Below are 27870 nucleotides of genomic sequence, written 5' to 3'. Positions count from 1 at the left end.
GCATACATACATTAGGAGATGTTTTCAACAAACAGGGTATTTGTAGTTATGATGAAATACACAAAAAATTTAATCTCACCGGTTCCACATATTATTTTTACGCACAATTATTGTTATGTTTGAAGGCTCACGGTGTTCCATTAAGGATACCAATTGTATACCACAGATACCACAAATTCTTCTATGAAAGAGAGACATCGAGAGGTTTTGTATCAGATTTTTATCATCAATTACTAACGGCCTCGTATGAAACCCTCCACCTAGACTTTGTCTGGAGGAGGGATATACCAGACCTGGAAAAATATTTTGATTGGCAAGAACCCTGGGCAAATGTTCGACTTGCATCAAGGAACCCGGACCATCAACAAATCAATCTTAACTATATTCATAGGACATACTTGACTCCTATAAGACTGAACAGAATGGGTCTTAAACAAGACTCCAAATGCTCCTTATGTACAAATGGGACGAGGGGACATTTATGCACATGTACTGGGACTGCCCACCAGTTAAGATATTCTGGAAAGAAGTGACCCAGCAATTATCAAATCTCTTAATTCTGAATATACCTGTACACCCCTCTGTATTACTGCTGAATGATGTTTTTGAGTATGCAGTACCTATACAGCTAAAGAGATTGGTTTTATCTGGTATTACAGTGGCTAAAAAACTGATAGCATCATGATGGTTTCAACCGGAAAAAATTTGCCGAAAGGTCTGGTTTCTTACATATCTCGATGTGATTTATCTAGAAATATCTACAGCAAGAATTTTGGGTCTCAATTAATCCAAATTGACAATGTGGTTAGAAGTGGTGGAGAGAATAAAAGCTAGCATATAATGGTAGTGTCTGGTTAGGAGCGAATGATAATGGATGGATTATCCATTGGGGGGTCCAGGGTGGGGGGTGCGAGCAAGAGCATATGTGTGTAGGGTAATAGATAGCAGGTATTAGGGGTATATCTTGTATAAGACATTTATCTAAACTGTGATTTAATTGGATGTGCACTGTTAATAATGTTTGTATATCTAATCGTGTGTTGTCATGTTTGTTTATGTGTTTGTTTAAAGGATAACTATTTTACTATTTCTTTCACTATTTGGGCACTTTTACACAATTCCTGTGAGTCTATGGAACACCTCTGTAATTTTTTTTATTATTTTTTTCCATTGTTTTGTATTTCTAATCAAGTCCTCAAAAACAGCATTTTTCTACCTCAAGATCTCGAGCCGTTTTGAGCCTGGGCTCCAACCACTGTGTGCAGCTCATCATGTACCTGATGCCACACAGCCACATTATCATGCAGCGGTGTCTCTCTGACATCACAAATCAGCACATTTTCAGATGACTCAGTTCAGTGAGGGTGAATATTGTGAGAGGAGAATTGGAAGAATGCACCAATATGAGAATTAGAGACATAGATCATATTAATATAAGTTCACATAGCTAGGAAATTTATAAGATAGTTCCCCTTAAAAAAAAATAAAAATACAAAAAAAAAAGTAACAGTCACTTTAGCATGAACACACACACACACACACATGCTGCACACGCTCACACTCAATGGTCACTTGTTTACACAATGAAAAGGTCACTTTTTAAAAATTAAAAAGAACGGGAGTGGTTCTTGTATAGTAAATAGATGGATATAGCAAGATAGCATAAGGATATATAGTATAACTGTATAACTGTATAACTGTAGATTGTATAGTATGTAATGTACAGTCTCCTCCCCATCATATGTATATACTCTCTGTCAGGATCTATGGGTAACAGTACTGTATATTTGCATATCATATATGTCACAAATGTAACTGTACTATATACCTGTATCACTATGTCATGTATGTCCCTATGCCATAAATGCCATGATGTCATGTATGTTGTGTATGTCATAAATGTCACTATGAATTGAAAATGGGGGACCCTGATGTAAACAAGACAAACGTCTTTCTCTGGTCTGCATCCCCTTAACAATTGTGTGTATTGAGCCATACTGTATTGTACCCATTCTGCAATCTGTTAAATGAAGTTGTCATTCATTCATTCATTCATTCATTCATTCATTCATTCATTCATTCATTCATTCATTCATTCATTCATTCATTGTATAGTAGTGTACAGAAGACCCAGTGCCTCATCCGTAGCTATCCTTGCATCGCAGAACCTTAGCATGTCTTTTACCATGCTTTTTGTAAACTTTATGTACATTATACCTGTTATCATCATCATTAGGTGGCTTCTTCGTTCCGAAGGTTGCCTATCACTCTCCAACCCATTCTGTCCCCACTTCTTCTCTCCAACTCCGTGACTCCGCCTCTCACTCCGCTCCAATCACAGACGTCGTCTACCCAGCCTCTTCTTGAACATCTCCCCGCTGGATCCTCTCAGAACATGCCCGCACAACTCCATCTTTCTCTTTTTCAACCTCTCCAGCAGCTGTCCTCCTTGCATATCCGCTCTTCTCAGTACCTCCTCATTCTTGATCTTATCCTTCCATGTTATCTTCAGCATCTTCCTCAGCGTCCACATTTCAAAAGAGTCTATCATCCTGTTTGCCTCTTCATTCAGCGTCCATGCTTCTGCTCCGTATGAAAAGACTGACATAACATATGTCTTATTCTTATTACTTGTATTATTGCACAAATGTCTTCTTATTCCTTTTTTATTACTTGTATTATTGCACAATCGCTGCGGGCATGACCTCCCGCATTTCACTGTATGCTTGTATGCTGTGACAGTATAGAGAGAGATTAACGGAGAGAGATAAACAATATAAAGATACAAAAAAGTAGGATGTCTGGCAACACCACATATAGTAATAGTATTATCGATAATATTACGATCAAATATCGGTTATTCGATAATTACCTGCCATTTATCTGGCACTATTTAAAAGTTTAACTGAGATTGGAATAAAGGAGTTTTTAAACCTGTTTAGTCTAAAGCAGTGATTCCCAACCTGGGGTCCGGTCCGCCAGGGGGCGCAGGGGGTCCGCCAGACCACAGATGATTTGAGGTCCTTTTTTTTTTTTTTTTTTTTTTTTTTTTATCATCAGAAGCATGAATAGTCTCTCCACTACAATAAAAAAATAAAGATAAATAAATAAACATCTAGACATGATTTTTGAATGTTAACAGTAGGCTACCGGGTAGCCGCTAAAACGCGAATCAGTTGACTGTATCACTTTCTGTAGCTAGCCTAGCACGCTAGTTAACTTTCTCGGCTCGTCTGCAGTCAGCCGCCAGAGGCGAAAATGTGTGACAAACAGTGATGCCACAGATTACTTGTAAAAGTAATCCGATTACTGATTACTGATTACTCCTTTAAAAAGTAATCCAAGTTACTTTACTGATTACTTGATTATCAGAGTAACTTAGTTACTTTGAAAGTAACTAGGTTACGAAGTCGTCGTCGTTCCCCCAACAGTTTTTTTTAAACGCTTTATTGAAAGTGCATAAATTGTTTTTAACTTGTTTCTCTGCACATAACGTAAATTGTTAAACTAGTGCTTCAGCTTCTGTACCATCAAGTATGGTAAAGCAACAGTCTATGATGCTCACAGCATTAGAGCAGCCAGCCAGTGGTTTTACAAAACCAGTGTATCCATTCACATCTAACAAATGCAGGCTGAACTATTCAATTATATCAACTGTAACTATTAAATTGTTTTTATAAATGTCTCTCTATAAACATACAAGCAGTCTCTCTTTAACATGTAAATTAACTGTAAATCTGGCAAATAAGAGCTTTTCTCTCTCTCTCTCTCTCTCTCTCTCTCTCTCACCCCTCTCTCTCTCTCTCTCTCTCTCTCTCTCACCCCATGCCTCTTTCTCTCCAACCCCACCCAGACAGCCTACATCTCTAATATAATAATAATAATAATAATAATAATAATAATAATAATAATAATAATAATAATAATAATAATAATAATAATAATAATAATAATTATTATTATTATTATTATTATTATAATATAATCCCTTCTCTCCCTCTCTGTGTGTATGTGTGTGTGTGTGTGCGCGTGTGTGCTTGTGCTTGTGTGCGTGTGTGTGTGTGTGTGTGTGTGTGTGTGTGTCTCTCTCCCCTCTCTCTGTCACTCATGTTCTCCCACCTGGAGAACTGTGGGAGAGCATTAGAGCAGCCAGCCAGTGGTTTTACAAAACCAGTGTATCCATTCACATCTAACAAATGCAGGCTGAACTATTCAATTATATCAACTGTAACTATTAAATTGTTTTTATAAATGTCTCTCTAGTCTTCTTGCGGTTTCACTTCGTTTAGACAAGCGTTTTGGGGTGGAATTCTCAGACGAATGCAACGGAGCCCTGCTGTCAGACGATTGGCGCATATGTCACATGACGTGCTGTGAAGACCCGCCCTACTCTGCCTCTGATTCGCAGACTGTGGATGGGGAATGTGATTGGGCCAAAGCAGAGTCACTCACAGACAGAGAGTCCAGTCACGCCGCGAGGACACATTCTTGTGTAACCCTTTCACTGCCACACCACGTCACTCCCAAATAAGAAAAACAGCTCAAAAATGTATTTTTGACTGTCGAAAACGAAATAAAATACTGCATTCCGCCTGCATTATGAATTTATGATGAGATAGTAACGAAATAGTAATGCACAGCCACTTGGACAAGTAACTGCAATCAGATTACTGGCTTTTAAAGATTAACGCGTTAGATTACTATTTTCGGGGGAAAGTAATCAGATTACAATAACGCGTTACTTAGTAACGCGTTACCGGCATCACTGGTGACAAACGAAAAGGAGATGATGGCAGCTCATCTGCAAAAAAAGTTAGGACCTACAGCAATCGCGAAAATTACATCACCATGGGCTTCACTGAGGGACCAGACAAACGACCTGAGTGTGTGCTTTGTGGAGAAAAGTTGGCAAACTCGAGCCTGAAGCCCAGCAAGCTGAAGAGACATCAGGCGTCTAAGCACCCAGAAACCGTTGGGAAGGATCCAGACTTTTTTCGGAGGAAAGAACAGTCTCTCAAGGCGAACAAGCCTGTTGATGTTAGAGTAGCGTGGAGCAGGGGTGGCAGTGATTTACAGAAGGCTACCGAAGCCTCCTTTGAGTGTTCGCTTTTAATTGCAAAAGCAAAGAAACCGCACAATATTGGCGAGCAGCTCATCAAACCAGCCTGCATCAAAATGGTTTAGAAACTGTGCGGCCCACAGGTGGCGGATAAACTAAAATCAGTACCACTCTCGAACAATGTAGTGAAATACCGACTTGATAAGATGTCAAGTGATTGCGAGCAGCAGCTGTCAGAAAAGCTTAGAAAGGGTCCATTTGCCATACAACTTGATGAAACTACAACTGTCGCAGACGAGGCTGTGCTCATCGTTTATGTGCAATATATTGAAAATGAGGATCTGAAGCAGGACATTCTCATGTCAGTCAACCTTACTACCACCACTCGAGGTGAGGATATTTTTACTGCAGTGGATTCTTACTTCATTCAACATAAATGCAAACCGTTCACCATTAGGGCCTGATTTGAGAGGATGAATACAGGATTTGAATATTGGCCAAAATTTTGAAATACATAAGGTGCAAGATTAGATTTGTTGATTGAAGGCACAAGTTAAAGAAGCATAGTGGGTCTAATTGTGATGCATATGCCTGTGTATAAGCAGTTTGTTATTAAAATGACAAAAAAAAAGTATTAAACCCAGCTAGGACAGATTCTCTCTGCTACTGATTGGAATTTCCTGTCTCATATTTAGTTTAATTTGTTGCATTGATTTGTTCCATAAATGCAAACCGTTCACCATTAGGGCCTGATTTGAGAGGATGAATACAGCATTTGAATATTGGCCAAACATTTTGAAATGCATATGGTGCAAGATGAGATTTGTTGATTGAAGGCACAAGTCAAAGAAGCATAGTGGGTCTAATTGTGATGCATATGCCTGTGTATAAGCAGTTTGTTATTAAAATAAAAAAAAAAAATATTTTATGGTATCTTATTAGGAGGGGGTCCGCGAATTTCATCAGAGATGTTTGGGGGTCCCTGGGGGGAAAAAGGTTGGGAACCACTGGTCTAGAGCGTGGAACTCTAAACCTCCTCCTAGAGGGCAGTAGCTCATACTCTGCATGTAAATAGAGAGAAAAAAGAGCAGGTAGAGGAGGAAACGGAGGCAATGGAAGGAGAGAGGTATTGAGGATCTCTAGACATTAGCTGGAGCCTGGGGCTGTATGTGAGAATGCCCTCACATTAAAATAACTTTATCCTGCCAGCCCTCTAGTACAAAGTCGGTGTAATGTTGAATTGAGCCCATGTGAGAATACAGCCGGTCACTGTACCAAGAATTGACACAGCAAGCAAGTGGGCATGTTGACGACGTTTCTATCATGTGATTGGCCCAAATTGGAAGAATACAAACATTGTACTGTTAATGATGCTGATGGGCCTGACAGCAGTAATGAAGCTAGTTGGTTATTGTCTCTGATGGTCCTGACAGCAGTAATGAAGCTGTAGTTGAGTTATTGTCCCTGATGGCCATGACCTAACTTTACCAGCCTACAGTATAGTGTTAGCTATGACAGCTACCTAACTTTACCAGCTTACATAGTGTTAGCTATGACAGCTACCTAACTTTACCAGCCTACAGTATAGTGTTAGCTATGACTATATTGATCAGATCGGTTTGCGGTGAAATGAATAGACAATTGGGCTGAAAATGACGTTAGCGTCCTCTTACCGTTCGCCGACGAGACTGGAGGAAAAAGATCCCACTTATTTGACGTCGATCTCCTAGATCCATTTCTGGTTTGTATTGCACAATAAACGCCCAAATCATATCGATTATTGAGTTATGGCAGCGATCCATATGCACGCCAGTGTATGTCTGGAGTTCCGCAACAATATGTGACTGCCGGACGGATTTCCCAGATGCACCGATTGCCACTTCCGGTTGTAACTCGCCCGATCATCCACCAGGCGGCGGTATTGAGGCGTTGCAATATTGTGCAGAGTCCCACTGTATCACCAGAGGCTGGGTGGCTGAATTATGAATGCCATGGCGAAAAAATGAAATATGATCTCAATATCGCTGTACAGCGTGGTTTGGCAGACAACGCATGGCGGGCAATAACGCTGTACAACGTGAACGGCGGTGGATGTGTTAAAGGGAAACAACAACGTTTCATTTTCACTTTTCTGAACGTTGCGTTTATGCAGTCAGGTTAGACGTCGTTTGTCTCCTGTACTCTTTTCGTTGTCAGAAGCAGACGTGGTCAGACTGCAACGGATCGCGTCACTGAATTCAACACTGAGCATGCGCGGGAGGTATTTTGTCACGTGCACAAGCCAGACAGAGAGAGAGCACAGAGCGTGCGTGTGTGCATGATGTGTGTGCGTCTTGCGTTGCAGTGTGTGTAAAAGCAGATCCCCGCTCCTCATTCAGTGCGCATGGGCGTTGGGCGTGAACGGCTCCGTATTTGTTTACATGCCACCGTTCCAAGGGAGTTTTGACAACGAAAACCCCCTTTGAGCGTTGCCGCTAGGAAAACGAAAATGCCAGCTAAAACGGCGTTGCCTTTTAACTTGGACATGCAAACGAAATAATTCAAAAATGAAACGTTGTTTTCCTTTAGTGTAACCAAGGCCTAACTTACCAGCTTACAGTATAGTGTTAGCTATGACAGCTACCTAACTTTAATACCAGCCTACAGTATAGTGTTAGCTATGACAGCTACCTAACTTTAATACCAGCCTACAGTATAGTGTTAGCTATGACAGCTACCTAACTTTACCAGCTTACAGTATAGTTAGCTATGACAGCTATCTAACTTTACCAGCTTACAGTATACAGTGTTAGCTATGACAGCTACCTAACTTTACCAGCCTACAGTATAGTTAGCTATGACAGCTATCTAACTTTACCAGCCTACAGTATACTGTAGTTAGCTATGACAGCTACCTAACTTTACCAGCCTACAGTATAGTGTTAGCTATGACAGATACCTAACTTTACCAGCCTACAGTATAGTGTTAGCGGGAGCATGTCTATGTTCCCCGGGTCCTATGTTCCCCGGGTCCTATGTTCCCCGGTAGCGATAAAAAAGGTCCTATGTTCCCCGGGTCCTATGTTCCCCACTCCCGTTGCGGCTCCCGAAAAAGCGACGAGTTGTGTGAGGGCCGACCATGTCAGCTTGCTTCATTTCTCTGTCATTACGGTAGTGTTCTCAAACGTACACGTCACGACTAAAAAAAGGTCCTATGTTCCCCGCTACTCCCGAAAAAGCGACAGAGTTGTGTGAGGGTGTAGATATGGTGCAACATGTGTAATTGTGTAATTGTGTATGTGTGTGCGTGTTCTGGATGTAACAGTACTTTATATCTACTCCAGTGCCGTCTGACAGATTCGGCCACCAGACGCTGCTTGCGTGTAACAGAGATGTATATCAGTTAGGCCTACTGGACATTTTCGTTGACATAAGTTGATTTTTCGTTTTTGTTTATTTATTAAGTTAATATAAAGTGGCGGCTAAGTGGCCCAGTGGGCAAGGCGCTCGCCACTAACGCAGGAGATGCTGGGTTCGAGCCCAGCTCTCTGCGTTGCTTCCGGCTTGGCTGGTCGTTCATACTAATACAATTGGCAGTATTAGGGGGTGGGAAAGCCGGTGGGTGGGGATCGGACGTTGTGGACAGCGACTCCTACAGGTCGGTTGGTGCGCCTGTACAGCAGAATCAGGAAGTGACGGGGGCAGCGTGAGCCTCCCACGCGCTACTCCTCGCCACTGAGACATTGCGCTGTACAGGTGCAAAGATGCGACGGCTGCCTCGTGTACCGGAGGGGACACGTGATGCAAGGCTTCATCCACATTGCAGCCGACCAGTGGGAGGCATGGTCTAGCAACGTTCGAGACAGGGGAGGGAAGAATTGGACAATACGAAATTGGGGGAGAAAAAGTAGATCAAAATGTTTTTTTAATATAAAGCGTGTTTCGAAAGTTTTTGAAGTTGTTAAATACACGCTTTTGATTTATTTAAGTGGCGAGTGACGTCTTTTTCATGCTTATTTGAGAAGGGTCCAGCTGCACAGCCGGAGAGCAATGCTCTCAGGGCCGCGCTGTGACTGCTGTTCGGTCACTTCCAGCCTAGTAGTGGGCCGGTCGTTGACCAAACTTTATTTTTATTTTTTAGAAATCAATTATAACGAACATTACTGTTTTGCTTGTTTTTTAATCTGTTTATTACTTCATTGTTTTATTACATTTTCTTTTTATTTATTTCATTTGTTTTTAATTTATGTTCAAAATAAATAAACGCATTCATTCATTCAAGATATTGTGTGAGCAAAAAAGAAAAGAAAAATACATGTTATGAAGTATAGTTAATTTACTATATGTATACATCCTCTGGCCTGTTTGTAGAACTTCCCTGTGTTGTTGACAAAGCTAAACCCTATTGATATGAAGTTGTCAAACCCTATTGATATGAAGTCTAATGGGGACATGGGAGGATGCCGTCATTTGCTGCTATGTTGATGGCCCTGAGAGCGTTGCTCTCCGGCTGTGCAGCTGGATACTATTGGCTTATTTCTCGCCAGGTGGACAGCGCCTTGGTGCTGAAGTGTCATTTGTGTACTGCAGTGAAAGGGTTAACGTGTGCCTTGGTCATAAGATCTGCCTATTATTTATTTTTTATTTCTACTGTCCCAGTTTTGATATATTATACATAAATAGGGGTGGCATTCCCATCTCCGTGCATGGCGGTGTGAGTGGCGCGCATGGCGTGTATGCAGCAGGACCTGTCTGTCACGGAGGTCTTTAATTGGCATGATGCAACACTCAATGTTAGCGTGTGTGTGTGCCTAGAAGCACAGCAGAAAATTATGGCATCATTAACCAAACTCAGTCAAAGTTTTGCTTGCTTGTACACAGTGGTTGCAATTCCCCCTCCTACTCGCAGTCCTCGCAGCCAGTGGTGCAGTCGTAATATGGGAACTGCCCAGACGCCATGTGCACGCGTGCGCGCATGTGCACAGAACAGTGATTGGTTGCTTGGTGTATAGAGTTGCAAAACGTTCACCCTCCCCACCCTCTCTCTCTCTCGCTCTCGCTCTCTCTCTCTCTCTCTCTCTCTCTCTCTCTCTCTCTCTCCCTCATCCCTCTTTAAAGCGCTCCGTGGTCTGTTAACTCACCTGACTCGTGAAAGGAGCAGGAGCCCCCTGTGAGCCTATAGTGAGAGGTTCCACAGCTCAAGCAAACCCTTTGTTATGCTATCGGTATCCTATTATTATGCAAAGTCTAGGTGATAGAGATAAGTGCCGGCCGCCGGGTACTTGGCGCACGGCGCTACGAGTCCAGTGACAATTGTGAACGCATTTTTGTGTGCGCGCGCATGCACACCCGTGCGCGACTGCGCGTACTTCTGCTCAGCGAACTACTAGAACGGCGTCGTACTCCGTCCACCCACCACTGCATCCCTGCTCGCAGCCAGTCATCCACGGAGCAAGAGTTAAAATACATGGCTATAGGCTTCTAAAACGATTTAATAGGCTAAACTTCGTTTAAAATTCTTTAATTCACATTTGTTTATTTCATAAAATTTTTCCCGACATAATGCTACCTGCCCCGACCAGATCCGTGACTCCGTTGCGATACAGATGAATTATCTTCTCAAAATAGTATAAGTGGCTATCTTTTATGCGTATTTTACCACTGGTTGAAAACCACTGCTGTAGATCACTGCCGGTACGTGCGCTGGGAGCACACCGTTTAAGTTTGAAAGTTGAAAAGTTTGTGTGTCTGAAACGCTATTATTTCAGCGGGGACTGTACGTGTTTATTTGACGTTACTGTACGATATAAGTGTGTATTAAAAGACGGAGCTGTTAATGTGTGCAGAACCTTTATTTCAGCGGGGACTGTACATGTTTATTTGACGTTACTGTACGATATAAGTGTATTAAAAGACGGAGCTGTTAATGCGCGCAGAACCTTTATTTCAGCCGGGACTGTACGTGTTTATTTGACGTTACTGTACGATATACGTGTGTATTAAAAGACGGAGCTGTTTATTTGTTGTAATTAGTATATACCCAATGTCATGCGTCTTCTTGAAGCATGTATTGCAAGCTATATTCGCGTAAATATGACTGTGACGGCGACGACGGCACCACACATGTGAACAGTAACAATGCAATTAATTAATGTCTTGTTGTAATTAGTATATACCCAATGTCATGCGTCTTCTTGAAGCGGGGAACATATTACCTTTATTTCAGCATTTGGCAAGCCTTTATTTCAGCGGGGAACATAGGACCTTTATTTCAGCGGGGAACATAGGACCCTTTTTTTGTTCGGGAGCGGGCGGGACCGGGGAACATAGAACCTTTATTTCGGGAGTGGGGAACATAGGACCCTTTCTTTAAAAAAAAGTGGGGAACATAGGACCCGGGGAACATAGGGATGACCCCGTGTTAGCTATGACAGCTACCTAACTTTACCAGCCTACAGTATAGTGTTAGCTATGACAGCTACCTAACTTTACCAGCCTACAATATAGTGTAGAGAGAGAGAGAGAGACACAGAGAGACCGCGCCACGCTCCAGGGCCCGTTTCATGTATGCACGAGGAGACATAATAATGATAATCTAGCGTTGATTTCAGGAAGATTCGATAATCAGGCGAAAAATTACAACGTGATATGTGGATTCCACTAAAACGCTATTATCGCGTCTTTTTCCTGGAATTACTCAGAAGCACCCAAACTATATTCATATTCAAAACAATATAAAACAGAAATGTACGGATGAAAAAATTATTTGCACGTTGACCAGAAGCAACTCACTGACAATCTACGGCGTTATTAGACCCATAGCTATAATATAAAATATAGGTTTAGCTCTACAAACAAGGTGAGCGATTACATGGGGTTAATGGGCGGCAAGGCCTACGCACTTCCCGGAAGGGGCGTGGCACTCAATGTGTTAAGAAAATGATCGCTGTACACTGGAAATTACCACATTTGTTGACTAGAAGGTAGGGCTGACCCCTATTAGTCGATTAGTCGACTAATCGGTCGAAATGAGCCGTAGTCGACTGCCAACCTCTTTTTTTTTATCATTCTTTCCAAAAGAAAAGAGGCCTGGAATAATGGCACGCATACCAGAGGCTAACTGCCTACGAAAACAGGCACAGAGGCACTGAAAGAGGATTTTATCCATCTAATGAACACACTAGACTAGACAAATATCAAAATGTATCCATCAGTGGACCAATTGCATGCTTTTGCAGAGGACATGAAGCCTTCAGTCGACTCCTTCAGACATTAACACTTTAACTGCCACACACGAGATATCTCAGGTTTATTTTTATGTGGTTGAAAGCCACTCACGAGATTTCTCGGAATTTTTTTTTTTTTTTTTTTAGCGATCTGAAATCATATTGCATCACGTGAGCCTACCCGAGTATACACGAGCACCACCGGAGATCATATGTGGAAAAAAGCGCCCCCTATCGTCTTTCAGATGACATAAGGGATTTTGGAATGGACTCAATGAAAATGGATGGGGAAAAAAATCCGGTACTCCACATTTTCCAGTCCACATCGTTACCACAGTTCATTCTGCAGCCTCTGAGCCCCGCTGATCATGGAGTTCTACTGTTGGATCTATTCTATACACTTATCGATTTTTTCGAATGGTGATCAGGAATTGGAATATACCAGTTGGATACCATCTGATGTCAGGTAAGGACTCTATGTTATCAGTGTTAGGATAATCAGACAAATTTTGATGAAGTTATAAGCTGTTTTGTGAAATGGGCTCTTTTGGTTTCACTGTAAAAGTCCAAGAGGAAATCAATGCGGCGATTATCCGTGCGCGGCCCGAATGTGCTTGCGTGCACGTATAATATTGATCATCTAGCGTTTATTTGAAAACGATTCATAAAAGGCCGACGAATATCAACGTTGTGGAATATTCCAGTAAAAGACGATTTTCATAGAATGGTCCAGAATGGGCTGTTTTTTATCTCAAAACGGGGGCTTTTCTAAATGCTCTGAAACGGAAATGACGCGATAAAAAACCAATCTGCCTTGACAGCACTGACTGGAAAATAGTCTTTGATAATGCGATGGGCAGATTAGACACATAGCCATAATTTAAAACATAGATTAGGCGATATTAAGGTTAACATTGGCGCCGATGGTGGCATTCAGGGGGTAAAAAGGAAAACCCGGCGTGGCACTCAAAGTGTTAAGCACCCCCCACAGCCCGAATGGAATGATACAATTTTTTTTTTAAATAAATAGTTGACTATCCAAATCCTTAGTCGGGGACAGCCCTACTAGGAGGTGATGGATACTAACTTTTTTTTAACGTTATTCATATGGAGATTTCAACAGCTGAGATAAATGGGACTAAAGAGGACAAACTGAATCGTAAATCGGTGTAAATATTTGACCCCACAACGATTCGATTAGATTACGATTCTTCAGACAGCGATTCAATGCATCATGAAATTTCTTGACCACGATTCGATTTGATGCGATTCGACCTTAGGATCGATGCATTGTTACACCCCTAGTAACCTGTTGTGATGTAATTACAAGGTAATGTCTATTATGTTTTATGCATCTGATAACCATTGTGAGACGTGTGTCTCTTGTCGTCCAGCAGGTCCTAGGGTGGGATGTAGTCCTGGGGTTGGATGTAGTCCTTCCTGGGGTGTTGCACATGCTCACACTTATGGTCACTTTACAAAAGGAAAGGTCACTCTAAGAATAGTATAGTATAACTTGAGATTGTATAATATAGCATTGTATAGCAGTGTACATAAAGACCCAGTGCCTCATCCGTAGGTAACAGTGTATTGCACTACCACAGGACCTAGCATGTCCTACCATGCTCTGTAAATAACTCATGTACTGTACATATACCGATATGCCCTACTTTGATTACTTGTATTATTGCACAATGTCATTCTATTGGATTCTTATTATATTATTATATATTACTATTGTATTGTGCACAATCGTTGCAGGCAAGACCCCCCGCATTTCATTGTATACTTGTATGCCGTGACAAATAAAACTCTTGACTTGACTTGATGTAGTCGTGGTGTTGGATGTAGTCCTGGGGTGGGAAGTAGTCCTGGTGTTGGATGTAGTCCTGGTGTTGGATGTAGTCCTGGTGTTGGATGTAGTCCTGCGGTGGGATGCAAGTCCTGGGGTGGGATGTCATCAACACACCCACTCGCTCGCTGTGTGAATTCTGAGAACAATGATCTGCTGTATTCTCACATGGGCTCAGTTGGTCATCACGCGGATTTAGGACTAGGGGCTGGCAGGGTAAACTCCCGGCTGAATAATTCGGACAATTGTGTTTGCACATACAGCCCCTCCGAGTAATGTGTACTTAAGGGTTGCAGTGCATGTGGGAAAGGGGCTTGTCTCTAATCTGCTTTTAACCTGTCTCTAACCTGTCTCTAACTTGTCTCTAATCTGTTTTTAATTTGTCTCTGATCTGTCTCTAATTTGTCTCTAATCTGTCTATAATTTGTGTCTCTAATCTGTCTTTAACCTGACTAAGTAATAATGATTCTAGTATAATAATGAGGCTACCGACTGTCTGTACACATAGCTAACAGATAATCATTATTGTATTATAATCATAATTATATTAGAGTCATAATTAGATTAGGATCATTATAATTTACACTAAATCATTGACGTATTGTCCATGATGTAGTCCATGCTATTGTCACCGCCGTGGTTTTCATGTTTTGAAATACATGGAAGTGAACTAGTCATCAGCTCATTGAAATGTGTTCATAGCCATCTACAAGAATAAATATGGTGGCGAGGTGAATAAGGCAAATTAATGTTAATATCTGCAGCTGTGTTGTTGTGAGAAGAGCCTATCAGCTGTGTTTTTGTTAGATGGGCCTATCAGCTTTGGTGTGATTGTGTTTTTACAACCAATGCTGCAGGATTGGTATTTAAGTGACCTTTTCTCTGGAACTGTGTTGCTTCATACAGGAGGCAAATTAACAGGATGACAGGAACAAGGACCTTTTGTTTAAATATTAATTTAAACAACGCCCCTCCTGAAAACTAGCATGTCTGAAAAGCTTCAGAGATAGGTAGGTTACATTAGGTATTGGTAAAGAGATAGGTAGGTTACATTAGGTATTGGTACAGAGATAGGTAGGTTGCATTAGGTATTGGTACAGAGATAGGTAGGTTACATTAGGTATTGGTACAGAGATAGGTAGGTTACATTAGGTATTGGTACAGAGATAGGTAGGTTACATTAGGTATTGGTAAAGAGATAGGTAGGTTACATTAGGTATTGGTACAGAGATAGGTAGGTTACATTAGGTATTGGTACAGAGATAGGTAGGTTACATTAGGTATTGGTACAGAGATAGGTAGGTTACATTAGGTATTGGTAAAGAGATAGGTAGGTTACATTATGTATTGGTAAAGAGATAGGTAGGTTGCATTATGTATTGGTACAGAGATCAAATCAAATCAAATCAAATTTATTTATAGGGCCCGACAACACACGTTAATGTCCCCATGGGCCGTACAGGTCTTCTTTAAACAAGTCAAGAAGACAACATAACAATAAGTCAAGAACAGAACAAGAACACCATAGGGTCCAAACATTTTTTAGATGAATGCAAATAAATGAAAGAATGCAAGCACTCCCAGACATACCCCACGCGAAGGTAAGGAAAAACTCACTAAAACCTAACAATAGGGGAAAAAAAAGCTCCACAGGCAATGTGGAGGAGAGAAACCTTAGAAGGGCCGTTCAAGGGGGGATCTCCCTTCTTAGATGTCAGTGATAGTAGTGTTGCAGACGGACAGTTGGTAAGCATGCACTCATGTGTGTGGTGAAACACAGATGAGTGCATGCAATAGCAACTGTACATTTTGAAAAATTAAAGATAGAGCTAATAGCGATAGCAACTGAACATTTTGAAAGATTAAAGATAGAGTTGATAGCGGATCTATTTGAGGCACAGGGGCGGCGCAAGAGGGTCACGTCCTCCCCGTCTTAGTCACGGGACATTCAACACTCCGGTCGTTGCTCAGGGACAGCCGGAGACAGGGGGAAGGGGGGTGGCGCAGAGAGGGTCGCGAACTCCCCAACATCATCGCGGGACATCCGGCACTCCGGTCACCACTACGAGACCTCCGAAGACAGGGGGGCACGCAGAGGGGGTCGCAATCTCCCGGCCTTCGTCACGGGACGTCCAACACTCCGGTCAACACTCCAGGACAGCAAGTCATAGGAAGACAGGGAGACGGGACAGGCGTTAGACAGCTCATGAGATTGTAGTAGGCGGACATAGCAATAGATACAAGTGGTAGGCATATATGTGAATGGAGTAGATATATGAAGTAAGCGTATTATGTGAATAGAATAGAAGTACTTAACCCAGCAATGAAACCGCGTTGACTGTTAATCTGTTAACAGTCTGTTAATCAGTTGACAGGACCACGGACAGACGGCGGTGAATAACTGATCCAATGCCTCGGAGGTGCATGTAGAGCAGTCACTACAAGCTTGGCCAAGTCCCCGAGGCATCCATCACCTTGGTCAGCGCCAGGAGACGGGTACTCAGAGAGAAGGGGGAGGGAGGGGGGGGGGGGGGGGGGGGGGGGGGAGAGGGGGGGGGGGGGGAAGAGTTAGAGAGTTCCCATGTTTGTGGTGCTGCAAAGGAGCAGACATGTAGTACCCTGTAGTGCCATGTAGTACCCCGTAGTGCCATGTAGTACCCTATAGTACCCCATAGTGCCATGTAGTACCCCGTAGTATCCTGTAGTACCCTGTAGTGCCATGTAGTACCCTGTGGTGCCATGTAGAGCTATGTAAGCCATGTAGTACCCTGTAATGCCATGCAGTACCAAGTAGTACTCTGTGGTACCATGTAGTACCCTGTACCCTAACTAAACTACCCTATAGTAAACTACCCAGTGGTACCATGTAGTACCCTGTACCATAACTAAACTACACAGATTAATCTAAAGGTCAGTCCCCGACCAGGTGAGATCAAGGTAGGTTGAAGGAGAGAGAGAAAAGATGAGTCTTAAGCAGGGATTTAAAAGCTTCGACAGAGCAGGCGCCCCTGATGACGGCAGGTAATTTGTTCCACAGGTAGGGAGCGCGGTAGACAAAGGCTCTGTGGCCGGCGGATTTCTTTTTAACCCTAGGGGTCGATAGAAGCCCCGCATTTTGTGAGCACAGAGCACGAGCGGGCGAGTATCGGGAGATGAGATCAGATAGATAGAGCGGTGCAAGCCCATTTAAAATTTTGTAGGTGAGGAGTAGCACTTTAAAGTCAGAGCGGGCTTGGATAGGAAGCCAATGTAGGGCGGACAAAACTGGTGTGATGTGATCAAATTTTCTAGTTCTAGTTAGTATCCGTGCAGCCGCATTTTGCACGAGTTGAAGATTTTTGATGCTTGAATTAGGTAAGCCTGAAAAAAGTGCATTACAGTAGTCCAGACGTAGGTTACTGTAGGTTACATTAGGTATTGGTACAGGTACAGTATTGGTACATTAGGTATTGGTACAGGTACAGTATTGGTACATTAGGTATTGGTACAGGTACAGTATTGGTACATTAGGTATTGGTACAGGTACAGTATTGGTACATTAGGTATTGGTACAGGTACAGTATTGGTACATTAGGTATTGGTACAGGTACAGTATTGGTACATTAGGTATTGGTACAGGCCAATACAGGGGGTGTCGATATAATAGACAATATATACCTTGGTACACATGGAGGGTTGGACCACCACAGCCAATCAGACAGTGTTACAGGGGTCATTTAGTTAATTCTCTACATCATACACCCTTTTAAATGTCCACCAGTAACCTGAATAATACAATTTTAATGTCATACATAAGACAATGAGAGCGAGGGAGAGAAAGAGAAAGAGGGGGGGGGGTGTTGAGTAATGGCTGAACATGCCTTGCCAAGTGAAGCGTGCTGCAGTCTGGTCACATGGAGTGAGAGAGTACAGAGATGAGAGAGGAGAAAGGTGGATAGAGAGAGAGATGAGAGAGGAGAGAGAGACGGAGAGCACAGAGATGAGGGAGGAGAGAGAGTTGGAGAGCACAGAGATAAGGGAGGAGACAGATGGAGAGCACAGAGGTGGGGGAGGAGAGAGAGATGAGGGAGGAGAGGGAGAGTACAGAGATGGAGGAGAGAGAGATGAGGGAGGGTACAGAGATGGAGGAGAGAGATGAGGGAGGAGAGGGAGAGTACAGAGATGGAGGAGAGAGAGATGAGGGAGGAGAGGGAGAGTACAGAGATGGAGGAGAGAGAGCGCAGAGATAAGGGAGGAGAGAGTGGTGCCATGTGCTACACTCCTTTCGTGCTTCATCCTTCTATCACTGCTCTCTCTTTCTTTATTCTCTTCCTCTCATCTCTCTTTCCATATCTCTCTCATATCTTTTTCCATATCTCTTGCTTTCCATATCTCATCTCTCTCATATCTCTCATATCCTTCTCTCATATCTCTCACCCTTCTCTCTCTCATATCTCTCTCTTATTTATCCCCTTTCGCCCATCTTCTTTTACTCATTGTGAAACACACACACAAATCTTTGTTCTTGTAGCTGAAGGCCAGATGTGTGTGTGTGTGTGTGTGTGTGTGTGTGTGTGTGTGTGTGTGTGTGTGTGTGTGTGTGTGTGTGTGTGTGTGTGTGTGTGTGTGTGTGTGTGTGTGTGTGTGTGTGTGTGTGTGTGTGTGTGTGTGTGTGTGTGTGTGTGTGTGTGTGTGTGTGTGTGTGTGTGTGTGTGTGTGTAAACTCGGCGACAGCTCAGGGAAGTAGGTCACCATGGCGACTGATCCATCCCAGAATACTAAGTGACTGGCTGCCTTAGCCACAAGTCATACCACCATCTCTCACACAGACATACACACACACACATGCATATTCACATACATATACACATACACACACATACATTGTACAGCTGGCAGGTGATTAGTAGACTAATGGGTCATTCAAGTTGAGTTGTTTTTACTTCTGTCAATGAGTTTATGTTTTCATTCCCGTAACCCGTTTGTGAAGATATCTTGAAAAGTAACGGCTGGATTGATATAAAATTGGCTGTGAACATTCATGACCCCAGACAGAAGGCACCTATTGATGTTGGTGACCCCATGACATTTCCTCTAGCGCTAGATCAGGCAACATTTTCACATTATCTCTTTATCATTATCTCTTGATGCGCTAGTTGTACTGTTACAGAAACACATGGACCCTAGACTAGCCCCCTGGACTAACCCCCTGGACTAACCCCTTGGACTAGCCCCCTGGACTAGCCCCCTGGACTAACCCCTTGGACTAGCCCCCTGGACTAACTCCCTGGACTAATACCCTGGCCCAATCTCCTCCTGAGGAAAGGAGAGATTGGGCCTCATTCATGAAGCGATATAAGAACAGATTTTGTTCTTAACTAGCATTTCTTCTTATTTTGTTCTTACCTGGGATTCAGCAATGTTTTCTTATTTTTGCTTTTCTCCTAGGCAAGACCAAATTCTAAGAGTGGTCGAGAGCACTCTTACCCAGATAAGAAACTCAAAAGCCTACCATTCATAATAATAATAATACATCAGATTTATATAGCGCTTTTCCTAATGCTCAAAGACACTTTACAAAACAAACAATACAATACAATACAGTTTTAGTAGATCAAATAAAAAAATATATATAAAAAGGTGAGAGAGGAAGGAGTTCATTGGTTGAAAGCAAACCATTGGTCAATTGCCCCCAAATACCCCCAAATACGACTTTATAAACCCAGAACATTTCAATAATAATAATAATTATTATTATTATAACTTATTGCGTGCTTCTGAAATGGATTATATATTCCTGTTAGAACAGTTAGATGCGGACTTCCGGTATGAGAGCAGACGGATAGCACACGTGCGGTGGAGCTCCTGGTCAAATGAGCGAAAAAACGGATAAATAAAGACCCGAAAAGAGATAAAAAATAAAGATGCACACGAGAAGTAAGGAGGAAACAACAAATGTGATGGAGAGAGGAATGGAGGACTCACGAGAAGAGGAGAATTTGAAGGAACAGAGCCCCCGAAACGAGGTCGAGAAGAGACAGGTGGAGGAAGGGGGAGGATCGGCCGAGACCGACACGGGAATGCCAGGCTGGGCCGTGATCATGCAGGCCGGAATATTGGCGACTATACAAATGAACACGGACACGATAAGGAACGATATTGGGAGGCTACGGGAGGAATTGAGGAAGGAACAGGAGGATTTCAGAGGTGAAATAAATACAGAACTCAAAGTGGTGGATGAGAAGATGGCGGAGCAGGGTAGGAGCGTAACTGCGCTGCAAACAAGAGTGGCGGAAGCAGAGGAATGGAATACAGAGATACACGAGGTATTAACGATAGCAATTCAACAACAAAAAAAGATGAAGACAAAGATGTCGGACATGGAAGGGAGATCACGGAGAAATAACATCAGGCTATGGGGATTGAAGGAAGGAGTCGAAGGGGAATCGATGGCCCTATATGTGGAAACGCTTATCAAAAAGGAATTGAAAGAGACGGGACTGGATAAAATGGAGATACAGAGGGCCCACAGGGCGCTTGCTCCGAGACCACAAGCGGACAGACCCCCGAGAGTGGTGATTATTAACTTTCTGAGATTCGAGGTAAAGGAACTGGTACTTAGAACCGCGTGGAGCAAGAAAACTCAACAGCGGTGGCAATAACACGTCGGTCATACGCAGTGTTGGGACGTTACAGTAACAAAGTTACTTTTTGCCGTAAATAGTACTCTTAATGCATTACTTTTTAAATTCAGTAACGCTACTTACGTTACTGAATGGTTTGTTAGTTCGTTACTGCGTTCTTTGTATGTAGATTCATAGCGAGTGTCCTTATTTCGCCTGCGTTTGTTTCGGTTACTGTAGAGAGCGTCTATTTCTTTCCGTAGCCTCATTTCTGGTTTGCGCATTTCTGATTGGCCACTGACTGACGTTCTCTGACGTTCTCTGACCAGACAGCGTCAGTCAGTGGCCACTGGCCAATCAGAAATGCGCAAACCAGAAATGAGGCTACGGAAAGAAATAGACGCTCTCTATAGTAAACAACAAGAGGACGCTCGCTATGAATCTACATAATAAGAACGCAGTAATAACGAACTAACAAACCATTTAGCAACTACTTGGAGAGATAATTAATATACAACATGGAAACGAGATAAAGAACATGTTTGAAGGGCTGCTGGAGTCAACTGGACTAACGTTACATCTCGACCACCGCAGACTGGTGAGTGCAATGTGTTCACTGAAACTCAAGATCAACGGATTTTGACTGTACGAAATCTGCCAGGGAATCTCATAATACTAATCAAACAATATAAATATAGTCCTTTCATGCACAATTGATATCCTAACTATTCTAACGTTGCAATGCTTTGATTGATATCTTAAACAACGCTGCAAGATGGTTATGAATGAATGAATGAATGAATGAATGAATGAATGAATGAATGAATGAAAACTTTATTTAACAGATTGCAGAATGGGTACAATACAGTACGGCTCAATACATACAATTGTTAAGGGGATGCAGACCTGAGAAAGACGTTTGTCTTGTTTCTATCAGGGTCCCCCATTTTCAATTCATATAGACATTTATGACATACACAACATACATGACATTTATGGCATAGGGACATATAGGTATTTAGTACTGATACATTTGTGACATAAGCGGTATTCAAATATACAGTACTGTTACCCCTAGATCCTGACAGTATATACATATGATGGGGAGGGGACTGTACATTAGGAGGGGGTGGGTGGGTGGGAGAGAAATATACATACGGCGGGGAGGGAATATATAATGAAACGCTCTAGACCACATTGCTTAGCAGAGTTCGGTGAATGGAAACTGTCAAGTTGATCAACCGATTTTGAGTATATGGGGCATGGGACTTGTGTGTGTGTGTCATTTTGAGATCAGTCGCAAATCGCTTCCTGTTGAATGGATCAGACAGGGATCAGATGCCGAACCTCGGCAGTTTTACACATGCCTCATTCGCCTTATAAGGAAATGGCGGGCGTGTCTATATGCAAATAAATTGAGCGTGAACGCGCATTTCAGTTTAAGAACAGGTGGGATTCATCATTCTACACACCTGGGTACGAACGGATTTGGACTTTAAGATCGGCTTGATGAATGTGGCGGTGGCTTTTCTTATTTTTCTCTTAATAGACGGGTAAGAAAGAATATAAGAAACATAATAAGAGAGTATTGGTGAATGAGGCCCATTGAGAGGAGGGAGGAGTGAAAGATACAAGGGGAGACACAGAGTGGGAAAGAGAGAGAGAGAAAAAGAAAGGGAGAGGAGGTGGGTGTATGTGAGTTCAGGGAGGGTGGAGTTGATGTATACAGAGCCAGAATGGAAGTCCAGCTTCCTCAGGAAATACCAGACAGCCTCTCTGACAGAGACACAGAAAACTGGCCACACCACGGCTCAACACTACATAGCACTATGCTAACATAGACTTAGCATTACATAGCACTACTAAGCTAACATAGACTTAGCATTACATAGCACTATGCTAACATAGACTTAACATTACATATCACTATGCTAACATAGACTTAGCCTTACATAGCACTATGCTAAAATAGACTTAACATTACACAACACTGTGCTAACATAGACTTAACCTCTTAAGCCCTAGCCATATTTTCTGAAAATATGCCTAAAAGTACATGGAAGATTGCTCCACTTCTACAAGGTCCATTTGCATGTTCTTCTCCAGAGAGAGACAAGAAGATAGATACCAGTTTCCTCTCTGTACGTCCAGTAGAAAGCTATCTGGCTGCATGTTAGCCTAGCTTAGCACAATGAATGGAAGCAGACATGACCGGTTAGCCTAGGCATTGTCCAACTAACACCTCTCCCGAAGGCTAACCGGTCATGTCCGTTTTCATTCATTGTGCTAAGCTAGGTTAGCATGCAGCCAGATAGCTTTCTACTGAACGCACAGAGAGGAAACTGGTATCTATCTTCTTGTCTCTCTCTGGAGAAGACTATAAGCCAATTTCCCCAGGTGAGCCTCATCAGCTGGTGACCCTCCCAACTCTTTGTTCACACCCTTCAACACTCCACAGCATATTCCACATGCTCACTCACACATAAATGCGTTGTATTCATCACTGATTCTATTGATCTAACACACTCCATGACGTTGTACTTAATTCACAATATATTTTGTTAAACCTTGTTTCATGCCTGGTCTCCCTTTTGTGTCACTTACTTTTGAGCTGGTGTGACACACAATACAGAAGCAGAGGTTGTTTATGTGACATGAGAGACCGAGAGAGAGTGAGTGAGAGAGTGAGTGAGTGAGTGAGTGAGTGAGTGAGTGAGTGAGTGAGTGAGTGAGTGAGTGAGTGAGTGAGTGAGTGAGTGAGTGAGTGAATGAGTGAGAGGATTGTGAGAAGGTAGTATTTTGTTCGGTATCACACTAATCTGTGTTGGCCTTGGCCATGTCAAGACAATCTATCAGGCTTATCTCTTTGTGTGTGTGTGTGTGTGTGTGTACAGAGGACAAAATGTTTTACTGCTGCTATAAACACCATGTTGACACACACCAACAGAGTATGGTTTCTTTCTCACAAGCATACACACACATCTATACTATAGATACAAACAAGTGTACATATACACACATCTATACTATAGATACAAACAAGTGTACATACACACATCTATACTATAGATACAAACAAGTGTACATACACACACATCTATACTATGGATACAAACAAGTGTACATACACACATCTATACTATAGATACAAACAAGTGTACATATACACACATCTATACTATAGATACAAACAAGTGTACATATACACACATCTATACTATAGATACAAACAAGTGTACATACACACACATCTATACTATAGATACAAACAAGTGTATACACATCTATACTATAGATACAAACAAGTGTACATATACACACATCTATACTATAGATACAAACAAGTGTATACACACATCTATACTATAGATACAAACAAGTGTATACACATCTATACTATAGATACAAACATGTGTATACACATCTATACTATAGATACAAACATGTGTACACACATCTATACTATAGATACAAACAAGTGTACATACAAACTATAGATAGACACATGTATACACACACACACATGGAGAGAGAGAGAGAGAGAGAGAAAGAGAGAGAGAGAGATTCAACTTTGTTCTTCTTTTTGATTGGTCTGTTATATAACTTCAGATTATTGGCTTGTGAAATGAGTCCAAAGTCCCCATCAAGCCAACCAGTCACAAACTTGTCACCAGTGTGTCACTAGCCAGTCCCATTACAAGCTCACAGACTCTCCTTCCAGAGACCATACCGTGGAGTTCTGGTATCGCTATGTTCTGCTATCACACTTTTAAGAGGCAACCATGTTAGCTCCACAGTCCTGCTCCATGGCTGTTGCTATAGTAACTGGTGACTGGTGTTTACAATATTGGTCATCTCACCATGGTGATGTAATGAAGGACATTGCCGCATATTTACAACCAACACTTTTAGAGAAGAGGTCCAAACTCTGTCTATGGCTCTGGTGTGACCAATCAACCAACAACATGACTGATGCCACAGATTACTTGTAAAAATAATCTGATTACTGATTACTGATTACTCCTTTCAAAAGTAATCTAGTTACTTTACTGATTACTTGATTATCAAGTAACTTTGAAAGTAACTAGGTTACGAAGTCGTCGTCGTCCCCCCTGCTGCTGCCACAAGAATGACAACAGTTTTTTTTTTTTAAATAATGCTTTATTGAAAGTGCATAATGTCATAAATCATGATTGGCTGCTCAGACAGGTCATCATGAGACGTCATCAGCCATCAGGCCATATACTCCGGTCTAGCTGACTGTACCCCTGGCTCTCTTATCATCAGCATTATGAGATAGTAACTAAATAGTAACTCACAGCCACTTGGAAAAGTAACTGTAATCAGATTACTGGCTTGTAAAAAGTAACAAGTTAGATTACTATTTACTGTACTGAAAAAAGTAATCAGATTACAGTAACTAGTTACTGGCATCACTGAACATGAGATGAGACATGGCATTCATCTTTATTAAAGGCTTTGTGTTGTTGTTTATTCATATTTATTGTTTATTGAAGGTTTTGTGTATGCTTGTTCATTAAATGTTTGTTTGTGTACTATTTTAAACAATTTAAAATGTTTGTATTTTATTATTTCACTTTTTTATTCACTGATTGTAATATTTGTATTTTTTGTTTGTTTTTGTTTGTGTTTCAGATCTGGTTCAGAGCCCTCTCCATGCCAAACGTACAAGTATGTTCACCTGCCCTAAACAGTCCACAACTAGAATATCAATCAATCAATCAACCAATCAATCAATCAATCAATCAATCAATCATCTGCCCTAACCAGTCCACAACTAGAATATCAATCAATTCATTCATTCATTCATTCATTCATTCATTCATTAATCTGCCATAACCAGTCCACAACTACAATATCAATCAATTAATCATCTGCCCTAACCAGTCCACAACTAGAATATCAAATCAATCAATCAATTAATGAACCATCTTCCCTAACCAGCCTACAACTACGATACTAAATCAATCAATCAATCAATCAATCGATCAAGCCACAACAGTACAAACATGCCCCATGTAGCAGCACAATCTGTCAGCCCTGAGGGGTTCAGTCTGGGCCCCCCAGGGGTCCTTAAGGGGGTTCCAGGATCCCAGCAAAATAAGGAATAACTTAATTGTACTAGAAGTTAGCCCAACGAGGGAATATATAAGAGTGACTATTCTGATCATTTTATCAGATGGGTCTTTGGAACAAAATCTTATCAGATGGGTTTCTGGGACTAATTGTGAGAGAGAGAGAGTCTTGCCACCCATCAAGGAAGGGCAGCAGAGAGCAGGAAACAGAGTTGGGGGTTCATCCATTCAGGAGGGGTATTTTCTTAAAAATATTATAACAATTCAGATATTGAGTAGCCATCAGAAGGCTGTCACATCCAATCAACAGTATCATAATGGATCAAATATCATAATAGATAGTAGAATACCGTAGTCTTTTTTATTATATCTATAAAGGGCTGATTGAGAGTGAAAGCTCTTTCCATGAATAGATTCACAACAGTTTTCTGTTTCCATTCAGAATAGTGTTCATGTCATCATGACAGACCCCAGTGCATCCCCCATGGAACCCCTAACCGTGTGTGTATGTGTGTGTATGTGTGTGTGTGTGTGTGTGTGTGTGTGTGTGTGTGTGTGTGTGTGTGTGTGTGTGTGTGTGTGTGTGTGTGTGTGTGTGTGTGTGTGTGTGTGTGTGTGTGTGTGTGTGTGTGTGTGTGTGTGTGCGTGCGCGGTGATGATGCCTTCTTTCTAACCTCTCCTCTCTCCCCAGGTGGGCGTCACCGTTCAGAGCCAGATGATGCAGAACTACTGAGGGTCAGCAAGCGATTGGTGGATGATGCTGTCAGTCGTGCCCTGCAACAGTACAAGCAGGAAACACTTCATAATGGCGGTGGGCCTAATGCCACGACACCCAATGACAACACTAAAGCAACGACCATGAACACTCAGACTACGGGAAATATAAACTAGATGGATGCCCAGAACACAGGAACTACAACTATGATGGACACAAACTCCACCACCAGGAAGTGACATCATCAGCCTAGGCTGAAGAGACTGATAGGCCAGGCAGGTCAGGTTAACCAGGACAACAGCTGGCAAGCCGCAAATATAACCTGAAGCAGACAGACAGACAGCCAGCCAGTCAGTCAGTCAGTAAGCCCTGGACACAATCTGACCAGACAGAGCTGTGTGTAACAAGTTAACTCCAGTGAACCCAACCAATTAGTCTGACATGCCTACCTATGAGCTGGACTTGCAGCTAACCCAGCTAGTCAAACCACACTAGCTAACCTAGTTGGCCAGTCATGCTACAGTATCTAACTATCCGGCTAACACATCTAGCCAACCATGTTAGCTAACCTCTTTGCTGGCTGGTATGCCATCTCGGAGAGCGGCTATAGGAACAGGAAGCTAGCTAGCCTCCCTAAAGTACTGGCACTGGTTGGAGCTAACAGGACGCTAGCTAGCCTACCTAAAGCCCTGGCACTGGTTGGAGCTAGCAGGAAGCTATAGCTAGACTCCCTCAAGCCCTGTTACTGGTAGCGGCTAGCAGCAAGCTAGCTAGCGTCCCTAAAGACCTGGCACTGGTTGGAGCTAACAGCTAATAGCTAAGCTACCTGGCAGAAGGAGAGAGAGGGATGGGCCCATATTAGCACCCAGTGTGGGCTGCATGGTTGCATCTCTAACTCTCTGTAGCAGTGGTACCTGTTTGTAGGTCCTTTGAGTTTTGGTTCCATGTCTGTTTTTCATTTTCAGGTGGTGGACCTTAGAACTGTTCTACAGTACACACAAAAAAGAAAAAGATATGCTTCTAAACTACACCATATTCCTTTCAGTTTCATACTCATACATACAAAAAAATACATCCGCAGAACTTTTAGAAAGGTGCAGAATAGAAGTATTGCTTCTCCCCCCAAAGACATTATTGATTAATGAATTTATAATTAAAAAAAGATGTGCGGGTCCAAATTGAATGTTATCTGTAGCAGCTTTAAAATAGCTGACTTTTGATAAATCCACACATGAAACGTGTCCAACATTAGAAAATTCTCCAGCAGCCATCTTACAATGTATGAAAGGAGATAATTGTGGCACACCAGGAAAATCCCATTCTATTAATGTTCTGTTTGGC

General features: G+C 42.2%; 1 protein-coding gene across 1 annotated transcript in view; it reads left to right on the top strand.

Annotated features, from left to right (window-relative positions):
- Positions 1-26705, top strand: part of akap7 (A-kinase anchoring protein 7) — a gene marked incomplete at its 3' end in the record, with an annotated part of 108925 nt that extends 82220 nt beyond the window's left edge. Inside the window, exons 7-8 of the mRNA XM_084314192.1 lie at positions 25375-25410; positions 26506-26705. Of these exons, the coding sequence (XP_084170318.1) occupies positions 25375-25410; positions 26506-26705 (236 nt within the window). The remainder of the gene's footprint in view (positions 1-25374; positions 25411-26505) is intronic.
- Between the last annotated feature and the right edge of the window lie 1165 nt (positions 26706-27870).

Source organism: Notolepis coatsorum, assembly GCF_963971535.1.
Source record: "Notolepis coatsorum genome assembly, chromosome: 5".
Classification (NCBI taxonomy): domain Eukaryota; kingdom Metazoa; phylum Chordata; class Actinopteri; order Aulopiformes; family Paralepididae; genus Notolepis; species Notolepis coatsorum.
This window is presented reverse-complemented; position numbering and strand designations above follow the sequence as displayed.